Source organism: Canis lupus, chromosome 23 (assembly GCF_011100685.1).
Source record: "Canis lupus familiaris isolate Mischka breed German Shepherd chromosome 23, alternate assembly UU_Cfam_GSD_1.0, whole genome shotgun sequence".
NCBI classification, from domain to species: domain Eukaryota; kingdom Metazoa; phylum Chordata; class Mammalia; order Carnivora; family Canidae; genus Canis; species Canis lupus.
This window is the reverse complement of record NC_049244.1, coordinates 9,885,017-9,902,825: the sequence shown is the minus strand read 5'-3', so window position 1 is coordinate 9,902,825 and position 17,809 is coordinate 9,885,017. Positions and strand designations below refer to the sequence as shown.

General features: G+C 41.4%; 1 protein-coding gene across 4 annotated transcripts in view; it reads right to left on the bottom strand.

Moving 5' to 3' along the window:
• MYRIP (myosin VIIA and Rab interacting protein) overlaps positions 1 to 17,809 on the bottom strand; it is a 361,492-nt gene that overhangs the window by 84,384 nt on the left and 259,299 nt on the right. For all 4 annotated transcript variants that reach the window (XM_038570505.1, XM_038570504.1, XM_038570506.1 and 1 more), the window contains exons 4-5: positions 7,419 to 7,555; positions 1,754 to 1,834 (exon numbers count right to left, since the gene is read on the bottom strand). In XM_038570505.1, coding sequence (XP_038426433.1) covers positions 1,754 to 1,834; positions 7,419 to 7,555 — 218 coding nt within the window. The remainder of the gene's footprint in view (positions 1 to 1,753; positions 1,835 to 7,418; positions 7,556 to 17,809) is intronic.

Here is a 17,809-nt window from a genome sequence, read left to right as displayed (position 1 = left end):
AGCCCTGTGAGGGCCCCCAGTGACACCCTAATGGATAAGTCAAGTCCATGCTCTCAGGTGCTTCCCCGGCTACTGGGTGAGCAGGCTAAGAGGTGTGCAGGAGGGCCTGTGGTGGGGATCATTACCCAGTTCCACAGATCCCTGGCCTGTAAGAGCCCAGAGACATAACCTAAAGGCTCTGGATGGTACATTCATAACTTCTGATGAGGATGAAGTAGAGCACTGAAGAATGTTTTGGCTGGAAGTGAAGGCTTACGTCAGTGCTACAGAGGAAAAGACTGGCAGGGGTGTAGAGGAAGAAGAAGAAAGCAGAGCTAGAGTGACCGAGCTTGGAAGAGCAGCAGACAAAGGGATGGTCAGTTTTATGCATCATCTTGGCTGGGCTATCATATCCAGTGATTTCATCACTTATCTAAGTGTTGCTATGAAGATATTTTGTGGATGTGGTTAACGTCTATGATAGCTGACTTCAAGTAAAGGAGATTGATGTTTAGGTAATGTGGGCGAGCATCATCCAAGAAGTTAAGAGCAAAAGCCTTACGAACAAATATTGAGGTTTCCAAGAGAAGAAAACCTGTCTCAAGACTGAAGTATTGACTTCTGCCTGAGTTTCCTGCCTGCTGACTTATCCTATAGCCTTTGGGCTTGCCAGGCCCTACAATGTGTGAGCCAAGTCCATCACATAAATAAATCTCTTTGTGTGTGTCTGTGCCCACATGTGTGTGTGTGTGCATGTGTGTGTGTGTGTTAAATTGGTTCTACTTTGCTGGAGAACCCTGGTGGATACAGATAGTCACTGAAGGTAATGTTAATACAGGGAAATTGTGGGCAGGAGGTGCTCAGGCCATGAGGGTCAGAACAGAAAGAGAGGGACAGAATTGGAGAAAGAGCTGATACGAACTTGGGTGACTGGGTAGAGGTTGCAGGGAGGGGTCTGTGGGAAACGGAATCCTTGCTGGTGGACTTAGGTGGCTGAGGAACTTAATCAGGATGTGCTGAGGTTCAGATCCCTGTAGGATCCTCCAGGGCTTGACGATCAAGCTATAGAAATCTGAGTCTAGAACTCTGGGCTGACATCCGTGCTGGGCATTTCAGCTTCAGCAGTGAATGTCTGCATGGAGGTCATGACTCCCATGTAGCACACCTGTGTAGAGAAGTTGTAGGCTACAAGGATGAAGGAGGATGGGACCTTCATGGGAAGGCACCCAAAGGAGAGAACAGAGAGCATGCAGAGGAGCTGCAGGGTCCCAGGAGAAGGTGACTCAGGAGGCTCGCAAGGTCCAGCACTCTGGAGAAGGAGTTGAAATGGTGAAGAAGGTTTTATTTGAAACTAGAAGTTTGTTTTGCTTTTAACTTCTACTTTAAGAGGACTTTTATATTGGTATAAAGAAGTAGAAGTGAATCAGTACATGATACATTCTTTATAAGAATATTTTAATATGAACCACCCAAGTGTGGTCATTATTATAGTCCAGCTCCGGAAGATGGAGTCAGCACTCAAATTCACCAGGTGATGGATGTAAAGTACCCAGGGGTTGGGTAGCGAATGCACTGCTCTGGCCACACCTTGGATATACTCACGAATTGTGATGATGAATTCACATAGTGGATGACAGGAAGACTCAGGGAGGCTCCCATTCAGTAACAAGTAGGTGTGTCCCACAGTTACAATCCAGCTGGGAGACCCTGAGTGTCTGAAGGTGTTTCTATTCCTCCAACTTTCCATTAGCAGCAAACTCTTAAGCAAACTTACCTTCCGACTGTCTATAAAATGTTGAATCACTGCCCGAAATACTTCCTTCATTCTCCAGGTTTGCTTCGAAAAAGTTTCCTCCTAGAGGGAGGGAGGGTGTGGGAGAGAGAATGGGATTATCACATGTCCCCAGTGAGCACTGGGGTGCAGGTCTCAGCACTGGCAGACCACCACAGCCCACTCTGATTAAGTCAGCTTTGCAGATAGGTTTAGGGAATCACTGAGTTGCATAATAATGCTATGGCTTTTGATCAGTCACCTTTTCCTTCTCACACTGATTTCTGGTATAACATTGCTGCCTGCCCCAACTTTCTTCCAGTACCTTCTTTGGAGGCAATGTGGAGTCAAGGACAGAACAATAAATCAAAGCCAGAGAGATGTAAGGTCCTTACTTCCTGGACCTGCAAATTACTAGCTGTGTGACCTCAAGCACGTTACTTAACCTGACACTAGGCTTCCCTACTAGAAAGAGAGAAAGAACAAGAGCTTGTGACACTGTGGGTTTGGTCTTTAGCTGCAGACTCTGGCACTGACCCAAACAGTTGCCTTTAGCTAATGATTTGACTGTCACCATTCTCTTTCATAGAATGCAGTCCATGTTGTGAGCCCAGAGAGAGACTAGGTCAACACATGGTGTTTGACTTTTTAAGGCCCTCTTTCTCTCCTTTGGTCTTCTTTGAATAGAACACACAACCCTAATCTTAATTCCAGATTGGAAGAGTAGTTGGCTAAGCTCTTTCTAAAGCCCCTTTTCAAGTTGGGGATTTTTGTTATATAAAAATGAGTTCATTCATCAAATGAGATATCTGCAGTTGGGGATGATGGATTTTGTTTTAAAGTCACTGTATTATGTCCCCAGTACCTAAGATAGCACCTACACAGTAGGTGGCTCAAGAAAAATGAATTGGATGTTGATGGAAAACATCGTTTGATAGAACCAAGAATATAAATATGGGTTTATGTGCCTTAGCTCAAAAGGGGGAAAATGCAATGTCATCAATGCAATGTCAAACTAAGCAATAGGCCTTCAATACATATAATACACCCTGTGCTTCCTTGGATGGGTTGTCATGGGGGCTCCCATATGGGAACCCCAGGGGTAACTAATGTAGGTATTTGAGGCAGGTAGATGGCTACCTGTATGAAATAGGCCATTTTTCATGTGTAATAGCTCCATATTTCATGTGTGTAGCCTGTCATGACAGTTCAGTCTGACCATATACCATTCTCTGTGTTTGTATTTTTTTGATCAGGCTTTCAAAAGGCCTGTGGTCCACTTATTCCAGTTCTGTGACCCTGAGTTGAGCAAGTGTCTTTGTCTTTCTGAGTCTGTTTCCTCACTTACAATATAAGTCTTTAGGATAAGTCATCTCTGCAGGCCCCAAGCTATAGTTCTTTTTTTTAATTAGATTTTATTTATTTGAGAGAGAGAGAGAGAGAGAGAGAGAGAGAAACAGAGACACAGGCAGAGGGAGAAGCAGGCTCCATGCAGGGATCCTGACGCGGGACTCCATCTGGGGTCGCCACGATCACGCCCTGGGCTGAAGGTGGCGCTAAACTGCTGAGCCACCCAGGCTGCCCCCCAAGCTATAGTTCTAAGTGCAAATATTTCCCTTTGGTGTGGCTACATCCAGCATTCATTCATCCATCCAGCAAAGAGTCTCTGAGCACCTACTAGGTGCCTGGCTCTGGGCCGTGTGTTAGGATATATTGGTGACCAAAGTCAGAAATTCTCACTGCCCTGACAAACTTGATATAGTGGAAAGAATTCTCCGATCCAAGATTTATATAAATCAATGTAAAATTATAGAGCTGTTAAGTGCTCTGATTGAGTGCTTCATAGTACAGTGAGTGTGTCCAGCAGAGACAATGAGTAACCAGCCAAAGGGGTGTGGGAAGGTGGGAGAGTGTCTGGGGCAGAGCAAACAACTTGCACAGGACAGGCAGTGGGGGCAGCAGGTGCATCTGAGAACCTAAGCAAAAGGCAGTGTGGCTGGGCTTGGAGACCCAGATCATGCAAGTCACGGTGACCACATTGTGTTTTGATCTTTATTCCAACAGCTACATAAAAGCCAGTAAAGCTTCCATGGAGGTGATCTGGTCAGATATGTGCTTCCAAAGTGTACTCTGGCTGTTGGGAGAACAGGTCAGTGAGGGGAGGGCAGGAAGTGAGGGAATGTGCAGGCCAGGAATGTCTTAGGAAACAGAGAGACTCGGGCACGTTTACAAATCAAGAGGAAGGAACCAGTTAAAAGACAGGCTGGCTCAGCAAGAAGGAAGAGATGTGAGACCTTCAGACCTTCCTGGAAGGTGACAGGATCCAGTGAGGGGGTACGTGCTATCTGTCCTGTGAAGGAGGAGGGTGGAGGCAAGCACAAGGAAAGAGAACATCTGGAAACATCACTGGGGACTGAGCTGCCCAGAGAACAAGCTCTGGTTCTGCATGATTTCAAATCTTCTAGTACAGCACTTCTCTCTGTTTCCCTTGAAATTCATAGGTGGGAGCTTTAGAGTCATTTGAGAAAGGCACAAAGAGGCTGACACTGTTCTCAAAGCACTGATGCAGCAGTCAGATGACATCGTCATGTCTTTCATGAGTTGGAGGAACCTCTGATTTCACCTGCTCAGCATTTTCAAAAGACCGTGTTTTTCAGTCAGATTCCAGATGAAAGATTAATGGACTTTTTCAGGAATCATGTCAAAAATAGATATACAGTGTTCATGAATAGAAGCAGAGTTTATTTCTACCATTTTATTTATTTAATACAAACTGAAAGCAAGATGTTATTTATTCAACTGCCTAGAGATTAAGTATATTAATAATGACTACTTTTATGTTTTCGTGTAGTGCTTCTTCCCTGGGTAACTGTTAAAAATGTCATGCTGAATATATCAGATGCGTCATGCAAGCACTAGTTACCATTGGGTACTTGATTTTTTAAAAATTTACTGACTTCTCCACTGGACTATTGGCTCTGAGATGGCAGGGTCTTGCCTGTCTTTTCACTCTTAAACCAAGTGGGCACATAGTAGGTGTTCAATAAATGCTTTCTGAATGTTTATTGGAGTAATGAATATATCTTAGATTTATCCAATGGAACTAGTGGGTCTCCTTTCCAGCCTGGCCTAGCTTGGTCACCCAATATGGGCTGCAGGATGAGTAAGCCTAGTTTGGGGGGCCAGACAGACTGATGGCAGTTTAGGGTGTGCACGTGATGGCAGACCCATAAGATTCTGTGAACTCAATGAATTTTCAGTGGACTGAGTGTGTTAAGGCAAAGTACGCTGGTCCAGAAGGTGAGGATGTTTCATAGGTATAAGGAGTTCTACTCCAAGAGTTCAGGAGCAGAGCACACGCCTTGCATACCATAGATGTTGCATATTATGTTCCTACAATCAAAATTCTGCAAACAAGTACCCTTAGCTAGATTTGAAGATGGAGCCATCTTATTATAAATGCTACTGGACAAATGATGGCCAGGGGCTAGCTGGGGTTCTCCATCTTGGCTATGCCTTAAAACCCACTGAGCTTTAAAAAATATCTGTACTGGGCCCCCCTCCACAGATTCAGAAATAAGTGGCTGAGCATGGAAGGTGATCCTAGGCACTGGTTTTTTTTTTTTTTTTTTTTCAAGCCCAGACTGATGTATAGTTAGGATTGAGGATGGCAGGTGACAACTATGGCAAGAGTGTTGAACGATAGGTGGGAGCTAATGCTAAGGGCTCTTCATCATGTGACATAAGCAAGAGTCCACATGTGCACTGGAGGATTTCCCCATATTTTTGGTTAACTAAATTTTCTAGGTCGTGTGTAGAGTAAATCTCATTTTTTTTATGATCATGGCTTAACAAGTTTGAGTATCATCTCACAAACTGTTTCTTGTCCACTTGTCTTCAGTTTTATCAAAAGGAATTCTTAGTTTAAATGGATACTAACCATATTAAAGCAACTGATTCTAATACTTCAGTGAAGTGTCTTGGTACTCACAGAATGCTTTTAAGATTAAACTGGTGCCATAGTGAGGATGTAAGGCATGCCAGGTGTTGAGTCATACTTTGGGAACACAGAGGTGATGAAACTATTACTCTACATGGTTAGGCAGGATAGCGGCTTGTATACTATCCCCTGAATGCAATGTGGTAAGTGCCATATTGAGGCCTGGATGAAAGAAGTTGTGAATCACAGAGGGTCCAAAACCCAAACATGCTTCTACCATGGCAGACAGCTATTCCCAGTAAATGATGTTCCTCAGAAGATGACACTTGAAAATTTCAAAGCCCTGAGCTGGTCCGCTTGGGACTCACATCTGCCTGACCCATCTGTGGGGCCTGAGGGAGACAGGAGAAGAGATCAGAGTTATGCTTTGTTCTGAAAGATTCTACATATGTTCGCTTTCCCCCTTATCTTGCATTAAGCAGTAACGAACACCCATGAGGTCTGAATTTGGTGACACATAAGGGGGTACACAAAGCAGATCTGGGGATGTATATGAGAAGAAAGAAAGGATGTGATACAAACAAGTGAGCCAATAATATTTTGGAACTTTCTTGAGATATCTCTTTGGGTTGAAAAACTATTATTAACAGGATTACTTTTAAGCTTGATTTCTTTTTCTTCTTCTTCTTCTTTTTTTTTTTTTTTTGCCTCCCTTCCTTGAGAAAAAATTTTTTAGAGAAATCAGCTAAGAGAAGATAAAAATAATCTGTGGAAACCTTCAGCATCGCTCTCTAGCTTAGGCTTCCTGAATAGTTTGAAAGATAGAGTCTAACAACCACCACAAAAGGCCCTAATGATTCTCTGTATTTAATGCTCCCATCCTGTTTCCCCGCTGTCTCACTGGCTGGCATATTTTTAGATAAGACACAGCCAAAGACTTTATTGAGAATACAACAATGTAAAATAATGACAGTGAAAAAGCTCCATATGAGATGGATGAGATCTTTTTTTTCTTCTTTCTTGTGAATAAAAAGCATTTACCTGTGTCAGCAAAGTGATGAAAAAAAAATCTGCCTTCAGACAGAAAAAAAACCATCCCAGTCTTTTTTTATGGTACATGCTGTTCATGTCCTGACAATGATTTCCTTCTACTGGCTAGTCTAATAGAACCAAAGAAGATAAGTTCTCATTCTAATTACATTGGTTGTCTTGAGTGTATACAAGCAGTGAAGGTGGAAATCATCCTCTAGGATTCTTGGGAAGAGAAGCCCACACTTTCCCGACTCTCCCTTTACATCAAGTTGTGGGCCTGGCATGAGTTGAGTATGGGGGTAGAAGGGAAGGGGAGTGGAGGGTACACCCTCTAAGGGCAGACCTAGTCTATGCGATCACATCGAAGACTTTCCAATATTTTAATCATTAGGCAGGGAGATGGTCAAGAATCTTTGATTTCTAGGGGTCTGCAATTAAAATGTCCACAACACGCAGACATATTTTGGTCTTCTTGATGCATCTAACAGCCCAGTGGGGATGTTGGAAGCTGATGATTCAAACTTAACAGAATCTTTGGTATTTGTCCTCCTATTTCTGTTCTTCATTGGAGGCAGATATTTAAGCAACTTTCTCTGTATCATTTGAGGGTTCCCAGTGGTCAAGGCCTCCCAGCCAGGCCTCCTTTTATCCCACCAGCCCAGGGAAGATTCCCATAGTGGCGGGCTGCCAGCGTACCTAGAATATCGAAGCATGCTCCACTTTCCAATCGGTGTTTCCTATACAGGTTCTTCAAGACCTTGGCACTGCCAAAGCGTTTGAAGCGGCTCTTCACGTTGTTGTAGAACCATTCCAGAGACTGGGTCCTCAGAAGCCTGGGGAATATACAAAATTAGAAAACAAAATTAGAAATCAAAACTGGAATTATTACAGTGGTGGATGGAAAAAGTTGCCACCATACTTTGTAGCTCCTTCCATCAAGATGTGGAGCTTCTTTTTCGACTTCTTGAATCCGGGCTGGCGTGTGACTTGCTTGGACCACAGAGACCAGTAGGCATGATGCTGTGTGAGTCCTGAGTTTTGCAGCTCTGTCTCTTGGTGCTCTTGGAAGTCTTGCACTTGTCATGTGTGATCAAGCCCAAGCTGACCTTTGGGGTGCCGAGAGAGCCCAAAGGGGGCCCAATCACACCTTTCATCTCAGCCAGTGACACCTCAATGCCAGACAGGTGTGCAAGGGAAGAGGTGACAGAGACCAGGTGAGTGACAAGGGCAGTAGCAGCCAGAATGACAGCAGTGAGGATGAAGCCCAAGCCACCTGGACAAAGAGATATTCAGCAAGGGATGTAGATTCAGAACATGACAGTGACTCAGGTGATGAGGTTACAGGCCAGTGGGTGGCAGTGACAACGATTCAGAGTGGCTGTGATGGGGGTGGCCAGTGAGCCAGAGCCAGCGGTACCAGAGACCACAGTACCACAGTACCAGTCCCATCCCTGATGGCAGAGAACGCTCAGCCCAGGAGGCTGGCAGTGAAGCCCCAACTTTGGATTCCAGCAACAGCAACCAAGTCCCAGGGACTTCAGGGCTGGCACAGACACAATTCCTATGCACAGAAACACACTTTTCCAATGGTCTACTTGTGAGCCCTTTGCTTGGTTCCTCTCCTCCCAATCTCTGCTGTTATTAAAGACAGTCTTCCTTTAAACAAACAAACACATCACCTGCCAATTGACTGGGGCTGCTCTAATGGCCTGAAGTGAGGCCAGCAGAAGAAGCATGCACCTGAGTCCATCCAAAGAGCAAGCAGGTGAATGCTTGCTATTTTAAACCATTAACTGATACACCTGCTTAATAGCAGGCTTTGTATTTGATGCTCCTACTGCATTTACAACACCTCTAATTCAGCTTGGGGACATATAAAGCACAAGTAAGACACGGGCTATATGACAAGATTCTCCAGCCACATATTTATTCAGCTGGAAGCACCGTAGGAAAGCAGTTTCTTGGTCAGTGCTGGAATGGTTGATACTGACAAGATGCTTCTCTTTTTGGCTTGATGAGATATGTCTAAATCCCTTCCATTTTAAAGATAGCTTTTGTTGTTACTTTTATTGTGAATGTAATAGCACATACTCTATCTTGGATAATTCAGAAAAGTAAAATGAATATAAAGGCCTCTTCCTCCCCAGATGCCAGTGAAATGTGAGAAGATACTCAAAGAGAAAGTCTGCACAAATGAAGAATGGGGATGAGAGCAGAACCAGAGATTTTGACATATTTCTGGAAAGTGGGTGATAACATAAAGATAAGAGAATGCTGTCCTCCAGACAGGCACGGGAGCTGGGCCTCCCAGACTGAGAGGTCCAAACTGGAGCTGGCTGGTGCTAAGAGCAAAACGGGTTGTGAGACAGAATTCAGAAAGCTAATTTAATGGTTGTGTAGGAAACAGAGAGGCCTCTTGGTCTCTATCCCAATTCCCAATCAGTTCGACAACTGGCCCCAAGGATGCTTTATCCTTGAGCCAAAAATAGAAAACAGTCCTCTAATAAAATTGAACAACCTACTTGGAGAAGACTAAGACTTGAATACAGGGGTTATGTTTGCAGTGAAACTCCTCCTTGTGCAGCCCTAGGGGAGTGCCCACACACCTGCCCACCTGCCCTAAAACCAGGCCTGCCAGGTACCTGCCTGGCTACTAAACTTGGAGTTGCCAGTCAGCACACCCACTCCCTTTTCACAGGAGAGGTCTCCTGGGAATACTAACCTACCCATGTTAGTCTCCTTCATTAATCAGTGAAGTCCTTTGTTAAAAAAGATGAGTAGACAACCAGGGATCACTAGATATTTGAAACAATCCAATGGCATGGGAAAGAAGGACCAAAATAAACTAAAAGCAAACATTTAAAATTGAAAATGGGGCAGCCCGGGTGGCTCAGCAGTTTAGTGCCACCTTCAGTCCAGGGCCTGATCCTGGAGATCCAGGATCGAGTCCCATGTCAGGCTCCCTGCATGGAGCCTGCTTCTCCCTCTGCCTGTATCTCTGCTCCACCCCCCATCTCTGCATCTCTCATGAATAAACAAATAAAATCTTTAAAAATGAAAATTAGGGTAATGAAAATTACTTTTAAAATTCTAATAAATAACTTATTTGAAAAGGTATTGCATCCCCTCCACACAACAAGATTCTGGTCTACAGCAAATGATATATATTATGTATATAATATATACATTAACATTTTATATATACACACATATATATATAATTAAAATGCCATTTGCTTTTCACACCCCATTTACAGACAAAGCATGAAAGGTCCTCACTGTCAAGATATGTGCATTTTTCTACTGGAAGCACACGCAAGTCACCAATTGGCCTGACAGAAGCCTGGATGCAGACAAAGAAAGGAACAATAGGGACAGTTCATCATACAGATGGAATCAAGATAGGTTTTTAAAGTATATGAACAACAACAGTGGTTTAAGTGTGTTATATGAAGTGATGGAGGTCCCTAGATTTTAATAAAAAGTTTTTATTAAAAGTTTTCCCCTCCCTCCAAATAAAACTTTGGAGGGAGGGGAAAGAGGTAGCAAGAAAGTGGGCTATTTATGAAAGTCTAAAGTTGACAAATCAAGAAATGATAAGATAAACATGTTAGTTAGAATTGTAGTAGTAACCCCAATAAATGTTTACAGGTGATTGCTTGGGGCATTGGGACTTGGCATGAAGATGGGGGCATCAGACTCCTTAAGTTTTTGGGTTTTTTAAAGATTTTATTTTATTTTATTTTATTTTATTTGAGAGAGAGTGCCGAGCATGTGCATACATGAATGGGGGGAGGTGCAGAGGGAGAGGGAGAGAGAGTCTCAAGCAGACTCCCCGTTGAGCACAGAGTCCCATCTCAGGATTCTGAGATCATGACCTGAGCCAAAATTAAGACTTGGCTACTTAACTGACTGAGCCACCCAGGCATCTCAACTCTTTAAGCTGACTATCATTTTATATTATTTGATTTTTTTGAACCAGGTACATGTATTAATGTAAAAGCACTAAAAAAAAAAATAAATAAAAGAAGATTAAAAGTTCTACCCAAAGTTCTACCACTGGAACTTGACATCTGAAGAATGGTTTTTATGGACTGAGTATTGGTGTTTTCATAAAGGTCATATGTTGAAACCTAATCCCCAATGTGATGCTATTTGGAGGTTGGGGGCTTTGGGAGTGGAGGCCCTCATGAATGGGATAGTATCCTTATAAAAGAGACCCTAGAGCACTCCTTCACTCCTACTATGTAAGGACACAGTGAGAAGATGGCCGTCTATGAACTAGGAAGTGGATAATCTGCTGGTGCTTTGATCTCAGACTTCCCAGTTTCTAGGATTGTGAGAAATAAGTTTCTGTTGTTCACTGAGCCACCTAGTATGCAGTATTTTATTATAGCAGCCTGAACAGACTAAGATGGTGCTCTTCTTAGATGATCCTGAGGACCTAATCAACCTATGTAGATTGGGAGGAGTCCTGGAACTGGTGGTGTGTGTGTGTGTGTTTGTGTGTGTGTGTGTGTGCACATGTGCACATGCACGTGTATACACACATCGGGAAGACAGGGTTAATCTAAAGCCTACTGGTGCAGAAGGGGCCTCAGGGCCAGTGCTGCTCTGAGAGACCAAGTTTTTCAAGGGGGAGGATGCTCTCCCTCTCCTGAAAAAGCAGTTCAGCAGACAAAGCCTGTGGGGCAGCATCAGGGTAGCCACCAAGAGTAGCCAGGAAGCAGTGATGGTGGCAGTGAAGGGGCATGCCTCCTAAAAGGTTCATGACTTCACTGAAGAGGAGAAGTTGCAGATGGGCTTTTTCCTGAGCACATGTGAGGGGCTTCCAGTACACGTAACACACATACTGTCTTTTAACATGGAATCACAAAGGCTTCGATGGCTTCACAGGGCAGTCTGTCACTTCATTGAGTCTCTGCACAAATGTCATCCCCTTGTGAGGCCGTGCCTGACCACCTTAGCTAGAATACCGTGACCAGGGGTGCCTGGGTGACTCAGTCGGTAAATCAGCTGACTCTTGGTTTTGGCCCAGGTCATGATCTCAGAATCCTGAGATGGGGCTCCGTGCTCAATGGGCAGTCTGTTTGAGATTCTCTCCTCTCCCTCTGTCCTCCCCCCACCACTGCTTGCATGCACACATGCTCACACTCTCTCTAAAATAAATAAGTAAATCTTAAAAAAAAAAGAATACCATGACCACACCAACATGTTTTCTATCACTCTCATTTTCTCTTTCCATTTTTCTAGAATGCTTCTCTGCAACTGATGTATAATTATATATGATTGTATATAGTTGTTTATAAGTTAATATATTGCTGTATTAATGATGTTTTTGGACTGGGTTGTAGCTATTTTATTATTTATTTATTCTCTAAATTTTAATTTAAATTCTAAGTAGTTAACATACAGTGTAATATTGGTTTCAGGAGTAGAATTCAGTGATTCATCATTTACATACAACGGACCCAGTGCTCATCACAAGAACTGCCCACCCTAATACTGATCATCCATCTAGCCCATCCTCTATCAACCTCTCCCCATCAACCCTATTTGTTCTGTATCATTAAGTCTTTATGGTTTGCCTTTCTCACTTTCTTCTCCCTTCCCATATGTTCATTTATTTTGTTTCCTAAATTACACATGAGTGAAATCATATGGTATTTGTATTTCTCTGACTTATTTCACTTAGCATAATATCCTCTAGCCCCATCCATGTCATTGCAAATGGCAAGATTTCATTTGTTTTGATGGCTGTGTATACTCCACTGTAGGTATATGTACATGCCACATCTTCTTTATCTACTCATTAGTTGATGGGACACTTGGGCTCTTCATTATTGTTGATAATGCTGCTATAAACATCGGGATGCATATACTCCTTTGAGTCTGTATTTGTATCCTTTGGGTAAATACCTAGTAGTGCAATAGCTGGATAGTAGGGTAGTTCTATTTTCAATTTTTTAAAAAAAATGGTTTTATTTATTTACGAGAGAGAGAGAGAGAGAGAGAGAGAGAGAGAAGCAGAGACACAGGCAGAGGGAGAAGCAAGCTCCTTCTGGGGAGCCTGATGTGTGACTTGATCCCAGGATCCTGGGACATGCCCTGAGCCAAAGGCAGATGCTCAACTGCTGAGTCACCCAGGTGTCCCCTATTTTCAACTTTTTGAGGAACCTCCATGCTGTTCTCCAGAGTGGCTGCACCAGTTTACATTCCATCAGCAATGTAAGAGGGCTCCCCTTTCTCCACATGCCAACACCTGTTGTTTCTTGTGTTATTAATTTTAGCTATTCTGACAGATGTGAGGTGGTATCTCATCGTGGTTTTGACTTGTATTTCCCTGATGATGAGTGATGTTGAGCATCTTTTCATGTTTCTGTTAGCCATCTGGATGTCTTCTTTGGAAAAGTATCTATTTATGTCTTCTGCCCATTTCTTAACTGGATTATTTGTTTTTTGGGTGTTGAGTTTGATAAGTTCTTTATAGATCTTGGATACTAACCCTTTATTAAATATGTCATTTGCAAATATCTTCTCCTATTCCATAGGTTGTCTTTTAGTTTTGTTTATTGTTTCCTTTGCTGTGCAGAAGCTTTTTATCTTGATGATAGTCCCAACAGTTCATTTTCATTTTTGTTTTCCTTGCCTACAGTGACATGTCTAGTAAGAAGTTGCTGCAGCCAAGGTCAAAAAGATTGCTCCCTGTGTTCTCTTCTAGGATTTTCATGGTTTCCTATCTCACATGTAGGTCTTTAATCCATTTTGAATTTATTATTGTACATTTTATTTTTATAAGAAAGTGGTTCAGTTTCATTTTTCTGCATGTTGCTGTCCAGTTTTCTCAAACACCATTTGTTTAACAGACTGTCTTTTTCTATTGGATATTTTCTCCTGCTTTGTCTAAGACTAGTTGATCATATAGTTGAGGGACCATTTCTGGGTTTTCTATTCTGTTCCATTGGTCTATGTGTCTGTTTTTGTGCCAGTACCATACTGTCTTGATGATTACAGCTTTGTAATGTAGCTTGAAGTCTGGAATCATGATGCCTCCAGCCTTGTTTTTCATTTTCAGGAATGCTTTGGCTATTCAGGGTTTTTGCCGGTTCTGTACAAATTTTAGGATTGTTTGTTATAGCTCTGTGAAAAATGCTGGTGGTATTTTGATAGGGATTGAATTAAATGTGTAGATTTATCTGGGTAGTATAGCCATTTTAATAATATTTGTTCTTCCAATCCATGAGCATCAGTGTCTTTCCATTTGTTTGTGTCCTCTTCAAATTCCTTTGTAAGTATTCTATATTTTTCAGAGTACAGATATTTTACCTCTTTGGTTAGCCCTAGGTATCTTATTGGTTTTGGTGCAATTGTAAATGGGATCAATTCCTTGATTTCTTTTTTCTGCTGCTTCTTGACTGGTGTATAGAAATGCAACAGATTTCTGTATGTTGATTTTATATCCTGAAACTTTGCTGAATTCATGTATGAGTTCTAGCAATTTTTTGGTGGAGTCTTTTGGGTTTTCTTTATACAGTGTCATGTCATCTGCAAATAGTGAAAGTTTGACTTCTTCTTTGCTGATTTGGATGCCTTTATTTCTTTTGTTGTCTGGTTGCTGCGCCTAAGACTTCCAGTACTATGTTAAATAGTAATGGTGAGAGTGGACATCCCTGTCTTGTTCCTGACCATAGAGGAAAAGCTTTCTGCTTTTCCCCATTGAGGATGGTATTAGCTGGGGTGGGAGGGTGTCTTTTGTATATGGCCTTTATGATGTTGAGGTATTTTCCATCTTTTCCTACTTTGTTGAGGATTTTTTTAAATCAAGAACGGATGCTGTATTTTGTCAAATGCTTTTTCTGCATTTACTGAGAGGATTCTGTGGTTCTTATTCTTTATTAATGTGGTGTATGACATTGATTGATTTGCAAATATTGAACCACCCCTGCAGCCCAGGAATAAATCCCACTTGATCGTATGAATAATTCTTTTAATGTACTGTTGGATTCAATTTGCTAGTATGTTGTTGAGAATTTTTACATTCATCATCATCAGGGATACTGGACAGTAATTCTCCTTTTTAGTGGGATCTTTGTCTGGTTTTGGAATCAAGGAAATGGTGGCCTCATCTAAGGAGTTTGGATCTTTTCCTTCGATTTCTGTTTTTTTGAACAGTTTGAGAAGGACAAGTATTAATTCTTCTTTAAATATTTGGTAGAATTCCCCTGGGAAGCCACCTGGCCCTGGACTTTTGTTTATTGGGAAATTTTTCATTCTTGAGTTAATTTATTTGCTGGTTATGAGTCTGTTCAAATCTCTTATTTCTTCCTGTTTCAGTTTTAGAAGTTTGCATATTTCTAGGAATTTGTCTATTTCTTCCAGACTGCCTAGTTTGTTCACATATAATTTTTTAATAATATTCTCTTGTAATTATTTGCATTTCTGTGGTTGTGATCTTGCCTCTTCCATCTCGTGATTTTGTTTATTTGGGACCTTTCTCTTTTCTTTTTGATAGAGCTGGCTATCAAATTTTATTAATTATTCCAAAGAATCAGCTCTTATGTTTCATTGATCTGTTCTACTGTTTCATTTCTATGTTACTTATTTCACTCTAATCTTTATTATTTTCCTTCTTCTGCTGTCCATAGGCTTTATTTGCTGTTCTTTTCCTAGCTCCTTTAGGTGTAAGCTTAGGTTTGCATATTTGGGACTTTTCTTGCTTCTTGAGGTAGGCCTGTATTGCTATATATTTCCTTCTTAGGACTGCCTTCGCTATAAGCCAAAGGTATTGAACTGTTGTGTTTCCATTTTCATTTACTTCCATGTACTTTTAAAATTTCTTCTTTAAGTTCCTTTTTAATCCATTCATTCTTTCATCTAAAGATGAAATACACACATAAAGAATGTATGTATTTGTGATCTGTCCAAATTTTTTCTTCAAGTTTCATAGCATTGTGGTCTGAAAATATGCATGGTATGATCTCAATCTTTTTGTACTTGGTTGAAGCCTGATTTGTGACCCAGTATGTGATCTGTTCTGGAGAACGTTCCATGTGCACTCAAAAAGAATGAGTATTTTACTGCGTTAAGATGAAAATTTTTTTTTTTAAGATTTTATTTATTCATGAGAGACACACAGAGACAGAGAGGCAGAGACAGAGGCAGAGGGAGAAGCAAGCTCTATGCAGGGAGCCCAACGCGGGACTTGATCTCTGGTCTCCAGGATTATACCCTGGGCCGAAGGTGGCGCCAAACTGCTGAGCCACCCGGGCTGCCTGAAATGTTCTGAATATATATGTTAAGTCTATCTGGTTCAGTGTGTCATTCAAAGCCACTGTTTCCTTGTTGATTTTCTGCTTAGATTATTTGTCCATTGGTATAAGTAGGATGTCAAGGTTTCTTACTATTATTGTATTATTATAATGGACTTATTTTTGTTATTGATTTATATATTTGCATGCTCCCAAGTTAAGGGCATAAATATTTATAATTGTTAAATTTTCTTGATAGATAGATCTTTTATGATGTAGTGCCCTTTATCATCTTTTGCTGCAGTCTTTGATTTAAAACCTAGTCTGTCTGATATAAGTATGGCTACTCCGGCTTTCTTTTGGCATCCGTTAGAAGATAGATGGTTCTCCATCCCTTCACTTTCAATCTACAAGTGTCTTTAGGTCTAAAATAAGTCTCTTGTAGGCAGCATATAGATGGGTCTTGTTTTTTTAAATCCATTCTGATACCCTATGGATTTTGATTGGAGCATTTAGTTCATTTACATTCAGGGTGATTACTGAAAGTTATGAATTTTGTGCCATTGTGTTACCTGTAAAGTGGGTGTTTCTTGTGGTGTTCTCTGTTCCTTTCTAGTCTTTATTGCTTTTAGTCTTTCTTTCCTACCTAAAGGGTACCCTTTATTATGTCTTACAGGGCTGGTTTAGTGATCACAAATTCCTTTAGTTTTTGTTTAGTAAATTCTTTTTCTCCCTCTCTCTCTCTTTTTTGAAGAATTTATTTATTTGAGAGAGAGAGAGAGAGAGAGAGAGAGAGAGAGCATGAGCAAGGAGGGCCAGAGGGAGAGGGAGAAGCAGAAAGCGGACTCCCCACTGAGCAGGGAGCCTCATGCGGGGCTTGACCCCAGGAATCTGAGATCATGACTCAAGCTGAAGGCATATGCCCAACTGACTGAGCCACCCAGGTGCCCCTGTCTGGGAAACTCTTTATCTCTCCTTCTATTCTGAATGACAGCCTTGCTAGATAAAGTATTCTTGGCTGCATATTTTTCCCATTCAGCATGTTGAATATATCATGCCACACTCCTCTGTTCTGTCAAGTTTCTATGAACAAATCAGCTCAAACCTGATCTATCTTCCCTTGTAAGATTAAGGACTCCTCCCCTCCCCTTGCTGCTTTCAGGATTCTTTCTTTGTCTGTGTATTTTGACTATGATATGCTTTGGTGATGGGTGGCTTTTGTTGAATTTAATAGGAGTTCTCTGTGCTTCTTGGATTTTGATGTTTGTTTCCTTCCCAAGATTAGGGGAGTTTTCAGCTATAATATGTTCAAATAAACCTTCTGCTCCTTTCCTTTCTCTTCTTCTTCTGGGACTCTTATGATATGAATGTTATTATGCTCTAAGGGGTCGTTGAATTCTCTAAGTTTACATCCATGATCCAATACTTTTCTTTCCCTCTTTTTTCATCACCATTATTTTCATAATTTTATCTTCTATATCATTGATTTGTTCCTCTGCTTCATCCATTCTCATCGTCACTGCATCCATTCCATATTGCTTATCAGTTACAGCATTTTTTATTTTTGGCCTATTTCTTAGTTCTTTTAACTTTGTAGTAAGGGATTCTCTAGTGCCTTCTATGCTTTTCTCAAGCCCAGCTAGTATCCTTACGATTATTATTTTAAATTCTGGTTCAGACATCTTACCTGTATCTGTATTGATTAAATCCCTGGCCATGACTTCTTCCTGTTCTTTTTTTTTTTTTTTTTTTGTGGTGAATTCTTTGTTCCACAATTTTGTCTGGGTCACTGTTTTTCATGTGTTTGATTGTTAAGAAAGCCTGTTGTATCCCTGCTCC